At 43.1% G+C, this 24,177-nt stretch overlaps 2 protein-coding genes across 3 annotated transcripts; one reads left to right on the top strand and one right to left on the bottom strand.

Moving 5' to 3' along the window:
* Positions 1–268: 268 nt before the first annotated feature.
* On the bottom strand, positions 269–13,950 carry epn1a (epsin 1a). Its single transcript, XM_048260876.1, is given in 14 exon segments — positions 269–944; positions 1,056–1,304; positions 2,894–3,061; positions 3,904–4,174; positions 6,157–6,240; positions 6,977–7,048; positions 7,436–7,587; positions 8,177–8,297; positions 10,842–10,970; positions 11,295–11,423; positions 11,425–11,454; positions 11,545–11,646; positions 12,001–12,182; positions 13,551–13,950. Coding segments are annotated over 12 exon segments (1,968 nt in total). The 5' UTR covers positions 11,614–11,646; positions 12,001–12,182; positions 13,551–13,950; the 3' UTR covers positions 269–450.
* Positions 10,679–20,478, top strand: sbk3 (SH3 domain binding kinase family, member 3). Of its 2 annotated transcripts, none has more exons than XM_048260878.1 (4): positions 10,679–10,719; positions 18,437–18,581; positions 18,735–18,937; positions 19,625–20,478. In XM_048260878.1, the coding sequence occupies exons 2-4, from the start codon at positions 18,557–18,559 to the stop codon at positions 20,360–20,362; spliced, it is 966 nt and encodes a 321-aa protein (XP_048116835.1). In that variant the 5' UTR covers positions 10,679–10,719; positions 18,437–18,556; the 3' UTR covers positions 20,363–20,478. The 2 variants fall into 2 exon arrangements, with proteins under 2 accessions (XP_048116835.1, XP_048116834.1); XM_048260877.1 differs by lacking the exon at positions 10,679–10,719 and adding an exon at positions 15,856–16,112.
* The last annotated feature ends 3,699 nt before the right edge of the window (positions 20,479–24,177 follow it).

The following is a 24,177-nucleotide window of genomic DNA, read 5'->3' as shown; positions in this document are numbered from 1 at the left end:
TCTTCCCCCACCCACCCAATCACTCATTAGTCTCTCAATCACTTCATCATGTCTGCGCAGTACTGGTGATGGCATACTACAGTGATGTCCTACACTGATTAAAGCCCCTCATCATCCACCCTTTATACTGCCCAAACAGGCTGGGGGAAAAAAAGAAAAATAATTTAAACCAATTTTGAAATTAAATAAATAAACACTTCTTAATCTTCTGCATTCCACCCAAGGGAAAAAAAATCAAAAAAACATAAAATTGAAATGCTTTCTGTGAAAGAAAATAAATTTCTTTTTTTTTCTTTTCATATTTTTTTTTTTTAAATATAGAGATGTACATGTAATTCTGTATTTTTTTTGTTGTTGTTGTTGTTGTTGTTGATGTTATTTCCAGACACATAAACTGTTTGTGATGAGGGGCTGGAGCTGTGGAGGGTAGTGTGGGAGTGTCAGACGCCCTCAGAGAAGGAAGGGATTGGTGCTCGCTCCAGTGGCCCCACCTCCCCCCACTGCACCCCCAGCACCCATCACCCCTCCCACCCCCGTCGACCCGCCCAAAATCAATGGGGGCTGACCGGGCACCCCGGCGCCCATGAAGTGGGCATTCCCTGGCGGGGCCATGGGGGACATCCCACTGAAGGGCATCCCCATCGGGCTTGACTGCACCATTCCCATCCCCATACCGGGGGGCACCATGGGGACTCCCATCCCAGGCATGCCCATCACGGGCGGAACCATTCCCAGGGTTGGGGGGGGCATGTGACCCAGCATGGGGTTCGGTGGGACTGGGCTGGTGCGTAGCTGGTTCAGACCAAGCGAAGAAGGCTGTGGGGAGATTGAAGCCATAGAGGTCGAGCCAAAGGGGTTGGAGGTTGGAGGAGGGGTGGGAGAAACCCCCCTGCTGGAGATGGTACTGCCCGGGGTGACGGCCATACCAGGCACCGGGGATGAGCCTGAGGGAAAGGAGGGAGGGCAAGAGCGAGAGAGAGATTAGAAAGGAGAAAAATAACTTCATATGAGATACTTAAAACAGGACATTTGTTTTCCATAGCAGTGGTCCTCACCTTGTGTCTGTAGGAAGGGGTTGTTCGTGGAGGAGTTGGAGAGAGAGGGAGGAGGCTGCTGTTTGGGTTTGGGCTTGGATGATATCAGAGAATCCAGGTCCACCAGCGCTGCGTTGGGCCCCAGGAAGGACTCAGGCGTCTTCCTCACGGGCAGGCTGGAGCCCAGCGAGGAGAGGTCAAAGGGCACGGGAGAGCCTGTGCTACCTTTGCTCCCGTCGCCGCCTGATGAGCCTCTTCTCTCCGGGTCTCCTGAAGAAACACACACACAAACGGAGAAATAGGAGCGCAAGTAGCGAGAGGCAAGAGCCAAAGAGAACACGGAACAAAAATGGAGTGTTAGAGTCTCATTATGACATGATGGTGTCTCACAATGACCACTGATGTGTGGAGGAAAGGAATGCTGGAGAGGAGAGACATAGAGACATACAGACAGACAGACAGACAGACAGACAGACAGAGACTGGCCCATTCCAGACAGCACACAACACAGCTCCTCCAAACAGAATGGCAATAGCTTCATTCAGTTCAGCGCCTCGGACTGCTGGCTGGCAAAGAGCTGACGGTGAGAAACTGTGCGTGTGTGCGTGTGTATCAGGGTTGGAAATTAACTTTTTAAGATGTGAACATCTACCAGCCATTGAGAGATAAATGGTCAAATGGTCACCAGCCATTCAGTAGTAAATCATTATTTTGTGCATGAAATGTACAATCAACTGTCCTATTTTACTAGCATTCGCTGTTGCCAATTTCCATCCCTGGTGTGTGTGCATGTGTGTGAGTGTGGCTGATTCTCAAACACTTAGGGCCCTATCATGCACCTGGCGCAAGGTGGCGCAAAGCGCGACGCAAGGCTTATTCTTATCTTACACTCAAAGTAAGGAATTTTTCGCCACGCGCCCAAACCTTGCGCCCAGGGGTGTGGCAATTAACAACATAAGGTGTGGTCTGGCGTTTGATCCAAAAGTCGCCATCCTACACCCTCTAAAAATCATTACGCCACTGACCGAGAAAAACCTGGTCTATAGCGAAAAGCGCATATAAAGCACCACTGAAGACGCACTGTCACAAGATGTAAGCAGCAACTCCTCTGCAGGATAAATACCCTTAGGATTTTTATTCTGTCATTCGAACATTACTGGGGTAAGTGTTGCTTTTTTCAGGCTATGTTTTCGATGGTAACCCTGTGTCGTAGTAGTGAAAGTAATTAATAATTAATCAAAAATTGTCGTTGATTATGAGACCACGGTGAAGTTAGTTTTAGTTTGCCTATGAGTTCAAATAATAGGCGAGTGCAAATGCATGTAGCTTATACTCTGCTAGTCAGGTTTTAGTAAAGCAAGGTTTAGTGGAATCCCTGTTCCAAATGGTCTCGCAGATTCCTTCAAATGCGCCACTGACTATCAAAACAGTGTTTCCTCTACGTTTATTTCAGCATGGCGGCCCCCCACGGTTTAATTAATACCGTCACGGTATCAGAATCAGGGCAGACGCACAATGTAGTTGCAGTTGCTTTTTAAATAATCCTGCCGACGTATCCTCCCCTGCTGGCTGCCGCTCACATTGCAACTTAACAATAAGTAGTCAGACCTGCCGCCACTGTTAAAAAGAAATCTAGCGGAAACACTGCAAAATATTGATATTTGAAGTTGCGCGGCTTGCTGCTAAAGGGAACCGCCAAAATAGGGCCCTTTATGACAAATGAAAACTATTCCTTAAATGTATGCACACTGGCTTATTTTTACTGTTGCAGTGACTATGTGAGTATATTTATATATGTGTGTGTGTGTGTGTGTGTGTGTGTGTGTGTGTGCACGCGTGCAAGTGTGCAGTATGTGTACCTGTGCCATTGGTATGTTTGGTGGGGGCGCTCCAGGGATCAGAGGTGAGGGAGTCAGTGACAGGGACAAGCCCGTCCACAGCCCAGGGGTCACCTGACCCGGAAGCTACAGGGGCCGGGGCTGGGGCCACTGAGGTCCCCCAGGGGTCCGCACTGGGAGGGGTCACAGCTAGGGGGGAGAGGTGGAGGGGCTGAGGGTTAACACACAGGCAGGGCAACAACAGTTGGGATGAGACGGGGAGGAGAGATGGGGGGGCTGCACAGACATCCATGTTCTTCATAGTGGACCTTATCACGGACAGGAACGACAACCTGAAGATATTTCCACATACATGCCTCTTTCTACTACATGATTTGATATTCTGGCAGACTGGTACTGCTATGCCACATTCAACAGTATAATGGGTCTGTTTCCAATTAAAGAATTGTTTCAGATTCTAATAATTTTAAACTAAATGAGTATTAATTAGTATTATGAAATATCCAGTAAACCACATTGCGTATGGTAAATATCAGAGCTTAATTATCAGTATGACTTCATTGATATTTAATTTAATGCTCTATGATGTCAATATCTGTCAATATCTACTTGAGGAAATGCTTAAAATAAAATAAAAAAATCAATTTGAGGAATATCATTTGAGAAAAAGCAGTTAATAAACATCTGATTTGTTTCGAGAACAAAATGGGACAGCAGAGCAGAGTAATCTCACAGGACACTGGTTCACCTCAAACTCTGCATACTCAAACACACAGCTCACATTCACAGAGCAAGTGCAACTTTACATGAACCATTTCTGTACTGTAAACATTATACATAACCAAAGTTAATTCTCCAATTAAATGTTCACCAGGTAAATCTGTTGTTTTTATTAAGTAGAAATTGTTTCCATGGGCCTCATTAAGTTCTTACCGATGTCCTTGACTGTTACCTGTTACTATTAAGTGCACGAGTCAGTCCACACACTTAACATGTCCAGAGGTAAGAGGCTACAGGATGGCTGCACTCACTTGTTGAGCCCCAAGGGTCGGAGTTGGCTCTGGCGGAGTCTCCCCACGGGTCTGGAGGGGGCTCTATCTTAGGCGGGCCCCCGCCCCAGGGATCGACAGGGGGGGAAGAGGGCGAGGCAGCCCCCCATGGGTCTGCCGCACCCCAGGGCCCAGCGACAGGGGCAGGGGCCGGTGCTGCTGTGGGGGGAGGGGAGGGCCCAGCAGAACCCAATGTCGTCGGGGCAGCAGGAGCGCCCCATGGGTCAACAGCACCCAACTCCATCAGGGAGCTCTGAGACAGAGACAGCAGTTAACACACACACACAGACAGACACACACACGTGCCTCTATGAGAGTGGCGTGCACACAGACCGTAGTTACTATGCTCTCCTTCCTCTAGCGCAGACAAAAAAAATAAAAAAAAACGGTGGCATTTGAGTTCTGGGGCATGCAGGGCTGACTTACATGTTGCTCATCAACAACTTCATTTGCAGTTTTTTTAGAATCATTCTGTACTCTGGCTTATCTGTTCTGTCTGTTTCCTTTTGATGGTCTCAGCCACGGTAACGCCATCTCAAAAAACTAAACCAGTGAAACAAAGTACACTTTGGTGCTCCATTAGAATGCCTGTGTTAGTGACCACATTCTGTAATGGTCCATTAGAATGGCTGTGTTAGTGACCACATCCTGTGATGGGTCCTCGGGCATGCTCACTTAAAAACATCGCACCGGCATATTAGCAAGTAAAGGGTAACTTGTTCAAAGGAACCCCAAAAACTAAACCAAGACCATGATTTACTGTACATAAGCCAAATATGCCACATGTGAACACGACCAGACAGATTCAGTCAGAAATATATGAGGCACAGAGGTAGTGACAACTGGGTATGTGGTATTCTGTGGTACATGAGGTAAAGTCTACCAGCTGCCCTGACAACACTGAACTCTGTACTACATAGGCGGAAGGGGTGGGGTGGGGGTGTGGTCAAGAGAGTGAGAACTCCATCCACAGCAGCACCACAGCCCTGAATTAAGACAGACGGACAGAAGAGCAGGCAGATACCATCACACTCACTCCCACACACACTTTCAGACAGACTGTTGTTTTGACAGAGTGTTGTTTTGAACGCACGCAGGGTGAGAGACACAGACAGAGCAGGTAACTCTTGGAGAGTGAGAGGCAGGTACACACAGTTCAGCGGGTTTTCGGCCTTCATCTTCCACACACTTCCACACACTCAGTGGCGCTGTGCCCATACAATTAGGGTGGGCACGTGCCCGCCAAAAATCACAAGATTGACATTTTTCCAAAGGGGCGATTCATTTCAATGCATTGTTACTAGCTAATCAGGCCGCAGTTAACGCGTCATCCACGCATTTCTCTTTCGGGTCTCCCTGGGTAGCTGCATTCAGCTGTTTGACAGCTGGTGCTGGTTCTGAACTAGCTATTGGCTGATCTCTGTTCAATAGGCGGGACTTAACAAGACGGTGACTTTGGCAAAGCAGACAGGGAGGCAGACAGGTAGCAACAGTGCTTTTGCCCCCTTAAATCGAAATTATGGATAAAAAAATGGACAAACATGAATTAGTTAGTTAGCCTATATTAAATTAGCACAGGGTAGCCTAATCACAATTGTGTGCATTAAGCTCATAGGTTTGTCAGGAATAACAATGGAAAGCTGTCTGTGGTGTAGTGTCTTCAGTAGCCCTAAGGACAACAACTGGAAATTGAATATTATCCAAGATCGTTTAAGTTGTCTGTTAACACTGCAAGTAGCCTAGCAGCCATCCAATGTAAATACTTTGAAATTAGGCTAGGCTACTTGCAGTCTCCATGTGGAATTAGCTTGACATAGGGCGGTAAACAGAAAAGAAAAAAAAAAAAAAAACACAACGTTTGGCTGATGGGTTTTAGCCTACACTGCAAAAATAATTTTAGGCTATAGGCTACAGTAGGCTATTTTTGAACAAATGACCAACATTGTGTAGGCTAAGTGACTACTGGTATATGATTTTAACATTTCATGTGCCAGAATGAAACAGGCAAAATTAAAAGCAATCCCATCGGACATGACATGCCTAATTTTTGTTTTGATCTTGAAAAGGGGTTTTAAAAAAATGCAGCTCAGCCCCGTGCCCACCCAAAAATATGGTTTGCACAACGCCCCTGCACACACTCACACACATACCCACCACATTTGGATATGCCCCTCTCTCTCCCCCTCTCTCTCACTCCCACACACACACACACACACACACACACACACACACCACCTCCTCAGGCTTGGCCTTCTCCCTCTTACTCTCCTCGATGGCCATCTGCAGTCTCAGGTCGTCTCCCCTGCGCAGGCGCTCCTCCTGCCAATCATACACCACCGCCACATCATCAGACAGGGATGTGAACCAACCCAACCACAGCCTCAGCAGATCAAACATGGGGGGCTGATGGGAGATGGAGTTTAATGTCGACCCCATACCCCATCAGCCCTTGAGACGTGTTTGTGTTCGTAAAACATTTACTTCCCTGAAGGTGTAGCACATGGAGATAGGTTTGGTGTTTGAAAGCATGCATTTAGTGAGAACAGCGAAGGGAAGGATATGTGGTGATTACTGACACAGGCGGCCAGTTGTATTTTCAGTAAGGCAGATTCAACATTTCCATGTTAAGTGTTTTGCATAATTACAAATAGATTTTTTTTTTTATCATGCATGTGTTTAGTTATTCATTGAGAAGTGACAACTGCAAGTTATCAACAGTTTTCTGATGGCTTAGGTTTTCACCAAAATAAATGTGGCACCATGATTTCTTGCAAAGCATGAAGACTTCTAAACACCTCTGTCCGCTATACCATGTATGAACCTTTTTATTCACCTCCAAGATGAATTAATGATTACAACTGTCTAATGTAAGAAACAGAGGTGCAGAAAAACATTAATGTTTGCCAGTGACCATCAGGATTACTTTGAATCAGAACTCAGACTTGAGTTGGCTGTACATTTGAGATTGCGTTCAGAATTTTGGGAGTGGAACAGAGAGCGAAAGCAGACGGCCCACGATGACTTTGGTCGCCGTGGGTGAGCTTTGACCTCTGACCTTTTCTTGTAACTTCTGGCTGAGAGCGATTGCATAGGTGAGCTCCGCATCCTCCAGAGGGTCAGAGTTGGGCTGGAGGGGGGGGGGATTGGGGTCAACAGGTGAGTAGGGGCAGATATTTACCCTCTGTGCTCTGAACTAGGCCACAACCACTTTGCAATCATGTGAGCGTCTCTCCAATGCCCAATGACCCATATGGGTATTGCTTCTCTGAAAAGTTTAGTTCACTGGTAACACTGGACTTCAACTTTCACAGGAATTAATGATCAAAACTGGAAACAATAAAAAAAAAAGATGCGCTTAAGTGTACATGGAACAGAACAGACAGTTTTGTGACCAGGTAGTGGTTATGCCTCTGGACTTTGGACTCGTGACCATCTGCAAGGCCGAGGCCTTCGGCGCAGTCTCTCGCGACCTTGGCCGAGTTACCTGCGTCCGGATAGGCTGCTCTGGCTTTACCTGCTCCGCCTCCTCTTTGCTCATGGCCAGCGCCAGCTGCAGCTGGAGGTCCTCCTCGCCGGAGCTCTGTGGCCACGCCTGCTCGCCGTCCGGCCCCTGCTGCACGGCCAGGCCGCCTCCCCCGAGGCCTGGAGCTGAGGGAGCAGAGGAGGCTGGGACATACATCACAGTCGTCAGACGTCACTCGCTGATCCGGTCACTCAAACACTGATCTGAACCGAGACATGAGTGCCCCCAATCGCCGGGGTTTGGCCCCAGCATGCTCCACAAGTGTGCACTCGGTGTACACACAAGCAGCACGGCGCGTTTAGCTGGACTTTTAACCCCAAAAGCAGTGAAGCCTGAAACCAAAGCGTGTTCACAGGGAAGCGGGCATTTATGATGGTGTGTGTGTGTGTGTGTGTGTGTGTGTGTGTGTGTGTGTGTGTGTGTGTGTGTGTGTGTATGTATGTGTTATGCAGGAGAGCGTGCACATGTTGGTGGTTGTGCATACTTATGTGTATAAATGTGTTTTTGTTTTTTAGCCAAAGAAAGGGGGAAGTGGTCGCAGACTGCAGTCATCATTCTTCTGGTCTGATTAGCTTTCAATTTCCATTTGAAAAATAAAAATAAACCAGCCCAGATATAATACATAATTGAGGTATTTTTATACAGCAGTAATTCAACAGCCAATGAGACCTGAGCGAGTGATGTTTCCGCTCCTGAGCAGGTGCGTAATGAGGCGGGGTCTGTGGTACTCACCACTGCTGGTCTGTGCCATCTTTTCTTTGGTCTTGAGTGCATGGATCCTCTCCTCCCGAAGTCTCTCCTCGTCCTTCAGTAGCGTCACCAGCTGTTTGGCTTTTTCTCTTACATTCACTCCCTATTATGCACAAACAACATTGCAGCGATAATTAAAAATTCCACATCCACACCATCTGTACATGCAGTCTTTTCCATTTATATTATGTGTGTTCCAGTGTTTGTACTGTAACAACAAAAAAGGTTTCAATCCTAAAACCTAATCTCCAATTCAGATATACATCTTTTATTAGGCTTGGCCAAAGCAAACAGCTTGCACCACTGGTTAAACACCATAAACAGTTAGTATATGACCACATGTAGCCAGTAATTTAAGGGGTGGAAAAATAATGCCCAGTGAAGATAAGCACTGATGAACCTTTACCTCACTAGTACAAACATTGGCAGCACTAATATTGTAGAAGCTACAACCGGTAATCATTTGTCAGGGCTGGACGTTAACTTTTTTTTACACATAGCACTGGTGCTAGAGGTTAAAAGATTTGTAGCACCAGGCACAAAACCAGTAGCATCGGTATAAAAAACGTTTAAAATCTCTAAAAACAATCACAAATAGAGCAGTTCATCACAGTTCATCAATTGTGGGATCTAGGCCCACTGCAACTGGATTGATAAAATACCCTGGTACAAAAACAAAAAAAACAATCCCCATCAGTTCCATGCAGTTTGCCTTTTCAAACAAAGAGGTCATGCCATGGATTTTATACATATGCATTGGAAGTCAGCTTGTTTATTCTTGAATAAGCAGATGATGTGCTGAAGATTTTATTCTACTAAGATTTTATTCATGTTCAGTTCATATTTCTGAGTTTTTAGATTAGAGTATATCAAACTTTGTCATTGCACAAGTAACGAAATACAGTTTTACATCTAACCAGTGGTGCAAATGAGTAGGCTAACTGACACGTCACTAGACCGTTCCATACACATACAGTAGGTAGCCTACTGAAGATAGCTGAAGGTCCGTGGCTAAACCAGCCCTAATCGATAATGTTCTTGTAAAAGCTGGTTAAACACTACTAAGAGAGACTAGTGTTGAGTGTTATGTTGTGCATAAAGCATGAAGTGTGCTCAAATTTGACATTAATACATTGTGTACTGGGAATGTAACTGTAAATGAGGATGGTGTTATGTATGCAGCTTTTGGATCTTGAGAATGACACAAAGTGAAAAAAAGAATCAATATTTATGCCACTGAGTATTAATGATAAGTCAATGATAAACCATGTCATGAAGTAACTCCAATTATAACTTCTCTTAGCTCCCTTGTAGCATAATGTGGTCAAATCAGAGGTGCGTTCAAATTCGCAAAAATTGACGTTGGCGAACAGTTTTCTTTTTGTCTTGAGTTTTTGATGAACGTTTGCGATCGCAGCCTCTTACTTTCACTTTCCGCTGCCCTCGTAGTCAGCATGCTGGTAGCCTAATAACGTGGGATGATGCCGTATGAGGTTACAGACAGGGCTACTTAAGATTTTAAATGAGTGACCGCGATATATTGTCTTAAGTAGCTTTTTTGCTAGGCCCAACGAAGGCTGGCAATGTGGAATATTCCGCTGGTTGGTGCACAAGCAAGTGTTCAGATTGGCTGTCTATCCGTCTTTTACGAGGATTTTCTTGGAGCAGCTCTTCCACACAACTTCGGTAGCCTAGTCAGTATGTCTCTTAGCTGTCCACTTTCATCAGACCATATATAGCACCCCCCCCCCCTCCACCCACTGACGATATCATCGTCCATCACAATGTTTTACTGTACACATCGTCAAATGCCAATTAAGGGGACATCGCCCAACCCTACAATGTATGTAGTCTTGTGTGATTATACAACTGTTGCCTGCCCTTCCAATGCTGCAGGTAACATACTGCATATTTATCAAAATGAATAAGATAACTAAATGTTTTGGTTCTTTCGGTAATTTAGTTTTGAGATTTAAATTACCGGTAGACATGTTAGGAGGGAAAATCTACATCCATCTGACCGTTTCCTTCTCCACCACATTCCTAAAGATTACTGTTGACAAGAACCTGACCATTCAAACGCAGGCACACAGTGTAAAACGTCCTTGGGAAATGTGTGTGTGTATGTGTGTCTACTTCAAGTGTTATAAAGTGGTACCTGGGTTTCACCATGCAAGCCAAAAGTCCTTGAGCTTTCAGTTTGTTCTTGTGTAGCAGTGTGTGTGTGTGTGTGTGTGTGTGTGTGTGTGTGTGTGTGTGTGTGTGTGTGTGTGTGTGTGTGTGTGTGCGCGCGTGCTTTTGTTTGTGTGTGCACATACCAGTGTGGGTGTGTAAACAGTGTGTGTTTAGTAGGTGCAGGAGTAAGTGCACAGATGGATTGTTTGTAGAAGGAAGTGTAGGCTTTTGCATCAATTTCTTCCAGGCTGCAACTTCAAGAGTTTCTGAGAATTGGTATAGCTTTAACAGAACTCAGCCTGTGCACATACACGTCTCAGCAAGCGCTTGTATCAACAGCATAACTTAAGGTGAGCATGTGTTTATGCTTAATTTAAATTATCTATCCATTATAATTTAACTTGAACAACAGGTGTTTTAACTAGTTGTTTGTAGTGCCAAAGACAAGGATAAAGAGGGAGTGGTTGTGTACCTGGTCTTTGCCATCTCTGTCTATGTACTGAAAGTCTTTGAGGGTCTGGACCGCATAGATGTTCTCTCTGCACTGTTGGGCCACCCGCTCAGAGCCTGTCTTTATCAAGTACTCCATCAGTGTCATAGCCTACAAAGATACAATAAAAGTTTAAAATCAATGTCCAAACCTGCACAGTAATGGAAGGAACTGAATGAAAAAAATATATGATCTAGGTCTCTAAAACACCCAATAAGAAAAGAAAAACAAGAAACAAAAAAGGGGGGGGGGGGCTGTATGCACATACTGGTAAAACACCATGGTAACAACTACACCAAAAACACAAATAAGTATGTTAAGTGTCAATCAAAAAAGTCTGTCACAGCCCTATCTTCATATAATGAAATCCCCTATTTCCCATTTCTTTTAGTATTTTGGAAATGATGGTTCAACAAATGCCACTGTAATGCTTACTTTATATACATGTCTCCAGTTCTTGCCATGGTCATTCAATCGCTTCCACACCATGCTCATAATCTCGGAGAAGGCCACAACATTGTATGTTAGGTCTGCAATTTCAGACATGAGGGAACTGGAGGGCCCCCCACGGGTCATTTGAGGTCGCTTCTCTGACCTGTGGGACGGCAGAAGAGACAGATTACACAGGTGCATGGTGAGAAATAAAAGGCACCGTAGAAAACAAGGGATTTGGTACAACACTCACCTTTATCTCTGCCTCAGAATAATTATGCACAATGTTCTTCACTTGCCGTCGTAGCGAAGACGTCGACATGGCAACAGCTTGGCTATCTGACTCGTCTGAAATCTAAGAGATTGTAAAACAGGGTCAATAAAACATTAATAGTTGCAGTACAACAGGGTGCTGCCTCCCAATACTGAATGAATATTGGAAATAAGACGAATAAAACTTCCCATTGTTCCAGAACGCCAGCACAAAGATAAGACAAAATCACACCAGAACACAAAATCCAATGACTAAGAGGAGCAATAAATTCCTGTGGCCTTGAATTATCTGCTCCATGAAGTGACAGCGCCAGCATGAAGTGTTTAAATCACTTCAGCCCAGTGGCAGGGTGAGAGCACTCGCTCTGGTCAAAACATTGACTTCCAAGTCCACAGGTCAGGAATAACAAAGGGACAGGCACGAGCAATCACCTACCTGCTAAAAAGTGACCAACGTGGACGTGGGCGTGTCTGTCTCTCTTTTTGCCTTCTTTCTTTTTTTTTTGCCTTAGGAGTCACAGAGCTGACTTGGGCACGCTCACTCTTTCAGCCTGTCCACTTCCCTGCGCCTCCACAGGGCGACATTGGCTCCCGACAGTGGAGATTTGGGGGGGGAAACTGCACAGGGGATAAATAAAGGAGGAGGCTGTATAAAAACATACAGTCTGAAAAAAGAGGTTTACAGGGCAATAATGGTCAGCAGTAAGTAATATCAAAAGGAATTCAATTTCACAGACAAACCTAAGGTCAGTCAAATTAAAGCCCAGGGAAATCTGCAGAGCATTTTACTTTATGAAATATCAATAGTGATATTCTACAGCACATAAGACAACCAGAGTAGGAAATTACCTTCACCAAACAGAAATGTTTTTGGATGACTGGGTGTCTAGACTACACAGTTCCAGTTAAAACCTGCAGATAGACTAGGTCTGCAACGTTTCTCTTTCAATTTTATTCTGTGTTTGACAGCTCCCACCGACACACAAACACAAACCAAACTTAAAATGACATTATGCTGGTCGCTGCCTCTCAAATTGAGTTGTAAAGGGGATTCGTCATCTTCTATGAATACAGTGTACGATAAGGGACAAATAGATGGCACATTGTGCTCACAACTATGCGACTTGATTGCATAATCGCAACCTGATAACCGTTCCAAAAGTCGAGTTGAAGATTCCTGGAGCAAAGTCCCAAAAGTTTCAGTTAGTCACCAAAAGACCTTCAGTGACAATGAGGAAAGTTTGGCCTAACTACTTTCCCCCTAAATAGGCCTCCTCTTATGTAAGTAATGTGTTGCACTATACTTTAATTCAAAGCTAACAAAGCGTATGAAACAAGCTAAAATAAATGACGAGAACACAACGAAGCAGCAAATGTCCACATGACTTTCAAACAAAACAAAAAAAAGTCCAAAATCCTTGATCCACAGTGTGCAAGTGAGATCTAAGGTTAACGTTTATAAACCCATCTAAGGTACTGACAGCACGCTTGCTTGGTAAAGTTAACTGTGACTCAAACTTATGAAGGTGAAAAGTAAAGTGATAAGCTAAACTTCAGTAAGACCGCTTAAATATATCACCAACCAAACATGACGACAATGACAGTGACAGCACGGTCTCGAGCGTTAACTGCTTCGCCCTGTTATCAAGGAACACACCCTCCAATGCAAGACCCCCACCCAGTTAGCTCGCTAGACAGCTAACATAGGTAACTTGGTTAGCAAAATGGATAGCTGCATTAAGTTAACGCTAGTTGACTTTGTACAACTGAGAACAACGATAAAGACCAGACAAGCAAACCCCATTTGAAAGTATTGGGTTGTTTACAGTGGACCACCAACTAGCACTGGTGGTACATTCAATAACGAACTCGAACAAGTTGCTAGCTAGCTAGCTAAACAAACAGAAAAGCTTGTTGGCTAACACGCTAGCACCTCTCTGGTCCCAACCATCATCTGGGTAACGTTAGGTTATCGGTACTACTTACCAATCAATTTCCCTTCTCCTTGTCAGCCACAAACACGCAGTGAAAGTAAACGCGTGGGGGTAAAGGGGAAGGGGAAGAAAGTGTGAATAAAAGGTGACGAATGAACAATTTATATAACTGTCACGACATGGAACCAATGCTAGCCATTAAGCTAGCTAGCGAAGGTAGATAGCAGCAGCCGATGATAACGAGCTGGCTGCCAATGGCCAGCTTCCTTTCTCGCAGGCTAAGTTAGCGGTTGAAGTGGCTACAAAAACAGGTGTATTTAGAATCTCGTCATGTGACAACTTGTCTGTTGTACAAATCAATGGTCATATGGAGTTTACTTAAAAAATATTCATAATAGTTAATACATGTTTACAAAGCAATATACCATAATATGTATCTAGTTTGTGTCTATACTGACCCTGTTGTAGCTGAAATAGTACAAGGAGATGGCGGCACTTCCGCTTCCGCTCTAGCTACCGGATGGACCGCACCCCCTTGCACTTTCTTATTTTTTAATATTTATGAAGGGGCGAAACCACACAAAGTAGGCCTAAACTACGTGTGGTTTTTACAGTAAATTACAAAGGCGGGTAAAATGTCTTGGCTATGATACATCTGTTGTGTAACAGAGTAAGTTAGGCTTTCATCAGAAAAAATGTCTGACAGGTGAGCTATAAATCACCATAAATCATCGCTGCATCTGCAATATTAAGTTTGACATTCTGTGAACGACTGGCGAACTATATGAAACGATCGCAGCTGAAGCACCTGCGGTATGAATAGCACATAAACACCCTCTTTCTTTTTCTATGTCTGTGTAACGTTAGAGGTTGCTATAGCATAAGTGACCACCCAGCGGCGATATACACCTGTAACCCAGCTGCTCATATGGCCTCATGACTTTTGTTGTGAAATGTAGCCCTATTTAGACTTGGACACAGGCATTTTTGTTGATTAAGATATAGCCTCCCACTGACAGTGACATTAAAATATCCATCAACCAAATTAAACACTTTTTATATGTAGGCTCATGAACACATAGCTTAAAAAAGGCCTAAACATGGAAATTTGTCACATCTGGACTGTCATCTTCTCAACTCAAGAGAAACTTAAATCCAGTCAGAGCCGTTATTAAAGGCTATACTTATTGATTGACCCATGAACAATGAGTCTCAATCTGAATTAAGACTCATAGAAGAACATGATGGAATGGAGAGTATCGGAAAATGCAGCTGTCATGGTGTTCATTAGACAACTGGTGATGAGTGAATGAAGCAAGAAGTGTCGACTCAAGAGAGTTGACTGTCATGGCACCATGGATGCAGACGAGACTAAGCTGGCAGCTGTAGCCCTGGAGTGGCGTCGGTGGTAGTGACAACAGTGACTGTTTGCATTACATAACACTGGCTGTGGCATGAAATCTATAAGGTTATGTATATGAGGAGTTAGAAAGAGGAGGAGGTCAGGAGAGACAGAACGGGCGTGAAAAAGGATACAGAGCTAACAGTCAGACAGCATAGGCCTATTATCAGCGTATTAAGCCATTTTGCAAGGTGAAAGCTTCAGCTGCGAGTTTTGTCACCCAGAAATGATTTCCTCTGAAGGATTTTGTGAAAAGAATGGAGAGTCTGGATGAGGTCGGAATGAGGCATGATGCTAAATAAGCTCGCCTATATGCTCTTAAAATTAATGACTTCTGCAGTGTGTGTTAACTCAATCAGTTTATGAAAGGAATTATGCAGCAGAAGACATTTGCAAAGACTGGAAAAGTTTTGAAATAACGTTAATTTTGCCATGAAATATAACCCAATGTCCAGAGTTCATACAATCTTGAGAAATGGTCGTAAATTAGAAGTAATTATTTGTGGAAACATCTTGTTAGCTAATTTGGCCTTGCAAATCCAGGACCTCTCCTTATTACCAGTGGAATCCTACGCTGCGGAAAGAATGTACTGATGGAGGGGGATGCACTGGGGGATAGGAGAAGGGTGTGATAGGAGGTTCTATGAGGGAGCTGGGATTAGCAGGTAGGGGATATAGATGGACAGAAGGCGGTCTCAGGAGGAATTCAGCAGGCTGATGGAGACGGACTAACTGACAGATTGGACACTCTAGAACATTAACACTGAGTGAGGGACGGACACATGGGGGTGAGAGGGAGGTCTGACATGCCAGGCAGCTGCAGTGCATACATATTTGCAAGGAAAACAAATGGGAGAATTTGGAGAGGGAGCGAGGGACATGGAGAGGGAGGGGTGGGAGGAATAGAGAGGGTGGTGAAAGGGGACAGAGTATTAAAGAGTCGGAGTCAGTCAGGACAGTCCTATCGGTCTGATACAACACAACATGCAAGTGCGTTCAACTTGTGCGTGGGCAGAATCACAGCAGTTGACTTAGAAAAGCTGTCCACAGCAAGTAAAGATCGCGCACAGCAAGCCAGCACTAACCCAACGAGAGGGTATAAGACTCCAAAGTGAAAAGTTTGTTCATGACTGCATATGGACAGGACAATCTAAGATAGAGAGAGAACAATAGAGAAATTAGTCACTTTGAAGAAGAGTCAACAACATGACAGTAAGTAAACCCTTAAAAGCATTTAAAATGCATTTATAACTGTTTATAAATAGATATTAAGGTTTTTATACTTGATAATCAGCTCCCATATATCCCTACATATTATTCATTGAGAAATATGGAATGATTGGATCACACTTTATTTAAATAAGCCTGCCAAATATGCATAATCTATTATGTGCACTGTAATAGCAGCATGGTATGTCCTGATGAATCTAAGTCAAAACTTTACTATCATGAAAGTAATGGTGGGACTGCGGTCAGGGCTTGCACAAAAAATATCAATGTGCTATTTTGTGCTATAAATGTGTAAGACTGCATATAAACTCTGTAACAAGGGTTTACGTAAAATACAATTTAATATGTTTTCATACTGTATATTTCATTGAATAATTAATCCTTTACAAATCATTGAAAATTGCATTTGATGCAGACATATTGTCTTTGAGAAGAGCAAAATTGCTGGAAGGAGTCTCAGCTTTTAGATCGGTATTTCTTGGTCAGTTTTGCTAACCATTGAAAAGTGTTAATAGTGTTAGCTCCTGTTCCAGCTTGTTATAAAAAATATTAGACCAGTTGTCTCTTCTCATACCAACCACATTGCAAGGGGGTCCTATGACATGTTAAGGATTACTTAATAAACACTCAGGATTAGAAGGACTTGAATGTCACTTTGTTATGGCACAGCATAGGCACAGTCCATTAATGCATAGGTTACATAACGTATGACATGGGGAGATCCCTGTGGGTGAGCCATCCTTAAGCTTTAGAGCTCTAGCAGGTGTAAGTAGGGATGTATGGAGTAGGGATGTATTTATAAAAAGTTGTCCTGGGGAAGTTTTTTGTTGGTGGCTGACTGCGTTTCTGATTTGAATTGGTGTGTATCCCCTTATTTTCCTTGTAAATTGGAGGGGAGGGGGTCCAGTAAAACAGTTAATCAATTGTAGTATTCACAATTAAACAGATTTAGTGATTTTGTGCATTCAACCTGATGTAGGTGTTCTTATTGTTCAAAAGTTTGGAGTCACTTAGAAATGTCCTTGTTTTCATCATTGATGCTGTAAATGGCTGATCTTTAATGCAATATCTACATAAGTATAGATGCCCATTATCAGCAACCATTCATCCAATGGCACATTCTTTTTACTAATATCATTTCAAAAGGCTAACTGAGAAAACACTTGAGAACCTTTTTGCAATTATTTAAGCACATAATGTAATCTAAAACTGCCCTGATTAAAAAAACAAACAATGCAACTGATCACAGCTGGTATTCTGTCTATAATAGAGTGGAATGGAAATTTCTACATGACCCCAAACTTTTGAATGGCAGTGTATATGTCAACGGTGTGATTTTGAAACATCTTATTCTAGATGTACATGTGGTGTACCCTGGACGACTTATATTGGCAGGGCATCAAACTCACTTCATAGCCCGCCGATAGGACAAGGACAATCCCATTTTTTTCCACTTAAGTGTTCCATAGCAACTCAAAATACAGTACAATGGCTACGTGTCTACAACAGGCCCAACTCATATCAGTGGAACACTTCTCTGCACTCCATTGTAATTGCAAATACCACACAGCTCAAATCCTAGTCATGACGTTGTTCTTGCGTACAGAGTCATTGCAAATTCCAGGCGAACTCCAGTGGTCACAAAATGTCCTATAGGTTCATGCCGTCTGCTATTGCATGGGAAGGGTTTCTTATTGAACAGGTGGAAACTTTGCTGATTGATATGCTCAAGGGAAAAGTCTTTGATATAAATACACATTGTAGTTGATATTGATACAGTCATTTTGATTGTGTAACAAGGGAGTATGCTATGGACTTGGTCTATTTTGAGGTGTGTCCGGGGGCTGGTGAAGATAGAGGTGTTAAAACCTCCATGTATTGTTTGGCTGTGTCTCTGTTTGAACTGGAAGACATGAGAAGACATGCACACAATACTGGTATGCTGTGGTGGCATTTAGTTCTTCACTAATGTAAGCACAGAGTATACAGTGGGTATTCCAGACTCATTAGCAGTGTGACAGCTCTGACTGAAGGGCACTTGAGGTCTCAATTTTGTAGCAGTTCAGTTGTTTAAAACAGTTACTATTTAATCAAATGATTATCAAATGTCCAACTTATACTACTTCACATTTTCTTTAAATATGTTCTTGATGACACTCAAACACAGTTGGTGTAGAGACAATGTGTACTTTGGCGTACTTTATTATGCATCAGAATTGGAGATGTTGATACTGTACATCAACCTACAACTTTTGAAGCCATGGGAAACTCATTGATAACGCTGACATGTGTTTTTTTTATTCTAGGCTGCGACAGAGCAACTGGACGAGCTCTGCTATCTCACAGCTCAGTCACTGACCACACTGAAGACGTCAGAGCACTTTAAGCTTATCAAGCTGCTGGGACAGGGGTCATATGGAAAAGTCATGCTGGCTGTGCACAAGAAAATAGGTGTGTGGGACTTTGAGATGGTACTTTTAACACCATATATCGATATGGAACCAGAGTGTGCAGCGCTACCCTCACTTTTAAACGCCAAACAAAATAGACATCATTGTAAAGAATGGCTTGTTTACACAGTTTGCTTTTTGATTGGCCCTCCAGGGACACCCATGGCACTGAAGTTCTTCCCTCGCCCGGACACGTCCCTCCAGGCGTTCCTGCGCGAATACAACCTTTCGCTGTCCTTCTGCACTCATCCCTCTCTCAACCGAGCCCTCGGGATCTTCTACTCCACTCCCTCCTACTACGTCTTTGCGCAACAGGCCGGTCTCCATGGTGACCTGTATGATGTCATTGTGTCAAAGGTCAGCATTTCATTCTGTATGTGCTAACATTATTCACTGCCAATCCCATTTAAACTCCCATTTTGCAACATATTTTTGAGACTGATGTCATTGGTTCACTTCTTTGCTATTTCCTCTGTTGCAAGCGCCACACCATGTTCACAATGTGACGTCTCATCATGTTCGTGTTCACAACACATCCTATTTAGATACTGTGCCATCCATCACTACTTTCTTGTCACATTTCCGAGGCTTGAGTGAGGATATCTCCAGATGCTCATAACATCTCCAGATGCTCATAATCCTCATACTCAAACACAGGCAGGCTCGCATGTATCGCCTTACGTCTCCAGTGCCTTGAAAAAATGCCAAGATAATTTGTCTTGTCATCGACCCAATGCAATGCACTTCACTTTGAGGAGACTAAGCTGCAGGAGACGCTGCATGTGGTATCTCAGGAACTCTCTCTCTCTTAAATCAAATGGTGCTTTATTGGCATGAATGAATAAAGTCATTGTTGCCAAAGCTACAGGTATAGCATGTTAAGAATTAGCTTTACATTAAAATTATTAGACATAAAGACAAAGGAAATAATCAAGAAAAGAAAAAGGACGGTAAAAAGGACTGCTGCTTGTGGCATCTCAGTGACACTCTCTCTCTCTCTCTCTCTCTCTCTCTCTCTCTCTCTCTCTCTCTCTCTCTCTGTAGGATGGTATAAGTGAGGAGTGCTCTCAGAGAGTGATATCTCAGTTGAGTGGGGCTGTGTCCCACCTCCACTCTCTTGGCTTTGTGCACCGTGACATTAAGCCTGAGAACATCTTCCTCTGTGATGCTGCGTGCCGCTGGGTCAAGCTGGGGGACTTTGGCCTGGTGAGGGCTCAGGGCACGGAGGTCCGTGCCGTCTGGTATGAGTCACCCTTCTGCGTGCCTGAGGTAGCCGTGGCCAAAAGGAAGAAACTTCAAAGCAGGACAAAGAAGGAAGTGGATGGGGAGGAGGAGGAGGAGGAGGAGGAAGAGGAGGATATTTGGATGTCCGTAGAGCCCAGTTTGGATAGCTGGGCCTTGGGAATTCTGGTGTTTTGCCTGCTGACCAGCTGCTTCCCCTGGGAGGAGAGCACCTCAGATGACCCGTCCTTCCGCGCGTACAAGAAGTGGTTCGACCACATGGCCGACAGCGAGGAGGACGCCAACTGCTATGACCAAATCGCTCCGTACTTTTCCATCTTCAGCCCGCTAGCTCTGTCCCTCTTCAGGCAGCTGCTGAACCCAGAGCCCTCGCTCAGGTCCGGGGCCGACGAGATCCCGGGCTACCTGGGGGGCTCCTGGCTCCTAGAGACTGAGCAGGAGGAGAGGAGGAAGGCAGAAGAGGCCGAGAGGGAGGCCAGGAAAGTGTCTGACGGAGGAGTCACACGGGAGAAAGAGAAGGAGGGAAGAGGAGAAAGATAAATGGTTTACCCCTTATAGTGTTATTCATTGGCCCTTGCACTGTATATGAAGAGTTCAGATGCAAAACCCTCTAAATCCGTCTGACTACTTTTCTTTTAAATGAGCATTTAAATTCAGGCTCCTATAGGTTTTTGCCTATAAATCGATATTTCAGACCAGGAAGAGAGTGGTATTTAGTGGGTTTAGAAGTTAAATTATTTGATTAGCGTATACTATGTGTGGAGAGCATCCCCTCACCATCTTTATCTCATTTTTGACATAGGTGGCATTTAGAGGCTTTTGCATCTGAACCCTTCATATGTTGAGATATAGTGACATATCTCAGAACATATATCTATCTATAGAGATGAGTGATCTTCTGTCTACTAAGATGAGTGATCTAAAATTTGAATTGGGATCTGTATAGACGAAACAAATGAATATATGGAATGGACAATGAATGTATTTTTAGCATGAATATCTGTTCAGAAATGTAGCCTAGGGTGTTTCGCTGTACATCTATAGGTCAGCATTATTGTATAAAGCTTTGTAAAATAGACGCTTCATAAGTTCATGGTGATTAATTAATCACAACTAAATTAAACTGCTGTACTTTTCTTTTACCCTGTAAATAAATTGATGTCATAGAAGTGAATATATCTGTGCTTCAACAGAAAACACTTTAAAAGTACTTGGTTGGACAACCAGTGCTGCTATAAACTATATACTGATCTAAATGCAGTATATAGTAAAAAACTGTCAGGTTATCTGCTCTTTATCTCTACCTCAGAGAGAAGTTGTTTGGCTATAGGTAATTTGCTTATGGGAGAATCTTGTGTATATGTGGTTGTTGTTTTTTAATACTTTAATGAAATAAACATATTTTCATTTATTTACTAGACATGACCACTCTTTCCTTTATTGTTCACAAGCACCCTTTACATTTGGCATTAATTATCAGTACATCATATTACAATCATATAATCATATTACATTATATCATATTACAATCACAACAATCATATTACATTATATTATAGATATATGGGTGGCACTTCTCTTGCGCAAAAAGCTACTTCTGAGGTGCAAGTTTAGTTTGAATAGATTTTAGCAATAATTGCTCCATAGCATAGCCAACACTTTTTGAAGCAAATAAGTCTACCTTTTTTTCTCAACTTCTCTACCTGCACCTCATTCAGTAGTCTGTCATTTCTGAAGCTGGTATAAACTGTCCTCCCCTCTAACTCCTCTCACTATGAGGCCCATGCTAGGCCAGCACTCTGGGTGGGTTTATAAATAGCTCCCTTCATCTATTTGCTCTGTCCCACACATCAACACCTTCCTGTCCTCTCCATGGCCTCTCCTCTCTCTCTCTCTCTCTCTCTCTCTCTCTCTCTCTGGCCCACACTAAGCAGCAATACCCAAGCAATCCTGTATTAGTAGATCTGATCAACATCAAACCCAGTCATAATATTTTGCCCTCCCACCACCTTGTTTTCCCTTTCATTCTCTCTCTTTGTCTCTCCATCTTTCTCACTCTCTACCCCCCCCACACACACACTCCCTGGCCCCTTTTTGTCTTGCCACTCCCTCCCTCCAATCTCTCTCTCTCTCTCTCTCTCTCTCTCTCTCTCTCTCCACTCCCTACTCTCTCTCTCTCTCTCTCTCTAATCTCCAGTCCCTTTGATATAAGCAGCTGTGTGTTCATGTGCTGAGTGTGCCTTGTGCATGTGGTATGTTTGCATGGCCTGTAACACTTTCACTGATCCCCCTCCCCTGGCACAAGGCACCCCACCCCCTTTTGATCCCATCCAGTTATTGTTGTTTGGTGCTCTGCTTCTAGGAAACGAGGAAACAAGAGTCGCTGTATGCGTGGACACAGTTGTATGCGTGGGTCTCTCTCTCTCTCTCTCTTTCTCTCTCTGTGTGTGTGTGAACTATGTGTGTGTTTGTATGTGTTTGTGTTTGCATGTGCAATTGGCCACTGCAGGAGGGAGCATGAGTATTAGTCCACTTGTCAGGACAACTGCACAATCATCTGACAAATGGAAACAGATGCAGGGGAAAAACAGGAGAGTGCCAAGCTAAGATGCTGAAGCAGACATAAATCCAGAGCAAGCTCTGGCAGATAGGCAGAGGGACGGACAGGACAACGAACTGACACAGACGGAGATGAATGGACAGCATGAAAGACAGACACACTCAGTGACAGTGGGGTGAGGCCCAGGGACATGGGGAACTTAGCAAGCAATCCTATCAACCGAATCACTAGCTACTAACATTACAACTGCTCTAGAATTTAATTACAGAGCGGCATGTCTACACTTGGGATGCAAATCCACATTATAGTATCTCATATTCAGCCACTGATGCCAGGCGACGAGCATTGAAAGGCATGACTCTGGACCCTTTTTTATGAGATTCAGCCTTTGCCAAATATACGGTCCAGAGCCTTGCACTTGCTACTGCTGCCAGTCATAAAACTCATTTGTGCTGTAACCTGAGATCAGATTAAAATTTCACTCATTTATACAATGCAAACGGAACTGAAACCTGCTATCAAGTCTGAATTAAAGCATGTGCGCCAAAGTAGTCACATAAACGCTAAAATTACCTGAACTCATTGGATTGAAACAATTTAAGGCAATACATTTAGATTTCGTTATGGATTTTTATGGGGTTTCATGTGCAGAGGTGGAAGACTACAATGTGTTGGTTCTGATTTCACAAATTAGATTGATCTACTTGGCTGACGAGTTGTGCTAATTAGATTCAGGTTTGTTGAATGGTTGGAACAAAGACACCATTTACAGTCCAAATATATCACTTCTTGTCTCAGGAAGAAAAAAGAAAAAACATTATTTATTTTTTTGTCACACTTACTTCACACTACAGGGAAATTATAAAAAATTGCAATGGCTCAATCATTGTTTTTTTTTTATCATATAATATGATGCTTTTTATTCATGGTTGTTACAATATTGCCTTTGTCCCTAAGCCAGACATTGGATCTTTAACCTGGCTTCATTTCAAAGTTAATATTCACATAATGTAAAATTCATGTACAAATTATATAATTATGCCTATTTCAATTATATGTTTATATATTATTATATTGCAATATTTATTCACATGTTCTTTTTCATAAATAGAAGCTCTGTCCCTTGGGTTCATTTTGGCAAAATACAATCCTCATTGTTTTAGGTTTGTTTATGGTTTAGTGACCATAGCAATAGCCACTCCAAATGGGCTTACATGGCTAGACAAAGAGTGACCATAGGTGATAAAAAATAGAAGATCAAGGTAAAGGTAAGTTCAAATGAAATTGTGTTTATTGGCGTCATATTTCATGTGAGTGGAAAGGCAGCTGGACAAATGCAATTTCACATTGTGTATTTGGCAGGGTGAGATTTTAGAGGGAAGAGAAAGGCAAAATGCTATTTCCCACCACAGTCATTTCCACCATGACTACATGGTGATAAGAAAGACAGGTCGTGGTGTAATTGTCATTGCCTACGCTAGAAAGCAATTTACTTGCCCTACTATAAATATAGTAGAAAAAACATACATATCATAGGTAAGCATTTTTATCTTAAATTTGTTTATTTAAACCAACTAATTAATCAGTAATCAGTAATTTCCACCACACAGTCTTTTCCGCCACAATTTATTTCTTCCATCACATCACAGATATCATCATTCTAGATGGAGTGAGGAATAAACCATGCAAATACATTTTCATATAATGCATTATATAGCATATTAAATAAATCTTCCTGATAAAAAAGAAGTTGGAGAAATATCCTTACATGTGTTTTTGAAATGCTTCTCACAAA

The sequence above is a fragment of the Alosa alosa genome, chromosome 13 (genome assembly GCF_017589495.1).
Source record: "Alosa alosa isolate M-15738 ecotype Scorff River chromosome 13, AALO_Geno_1.1, whole genome shotgun sequence".
In the NCBI taxonomy this organism is placed as follows: Eukaryota; Metazoa; Chordata; class Actinopteri; order Clupeiformes; family Clupeidae; genus Alosa; species Alosa alosa.
Note: the sequence above shows the minus strand (reverse complement) of the source record. Positions and strands in the feature narration are given on the sequence as shown.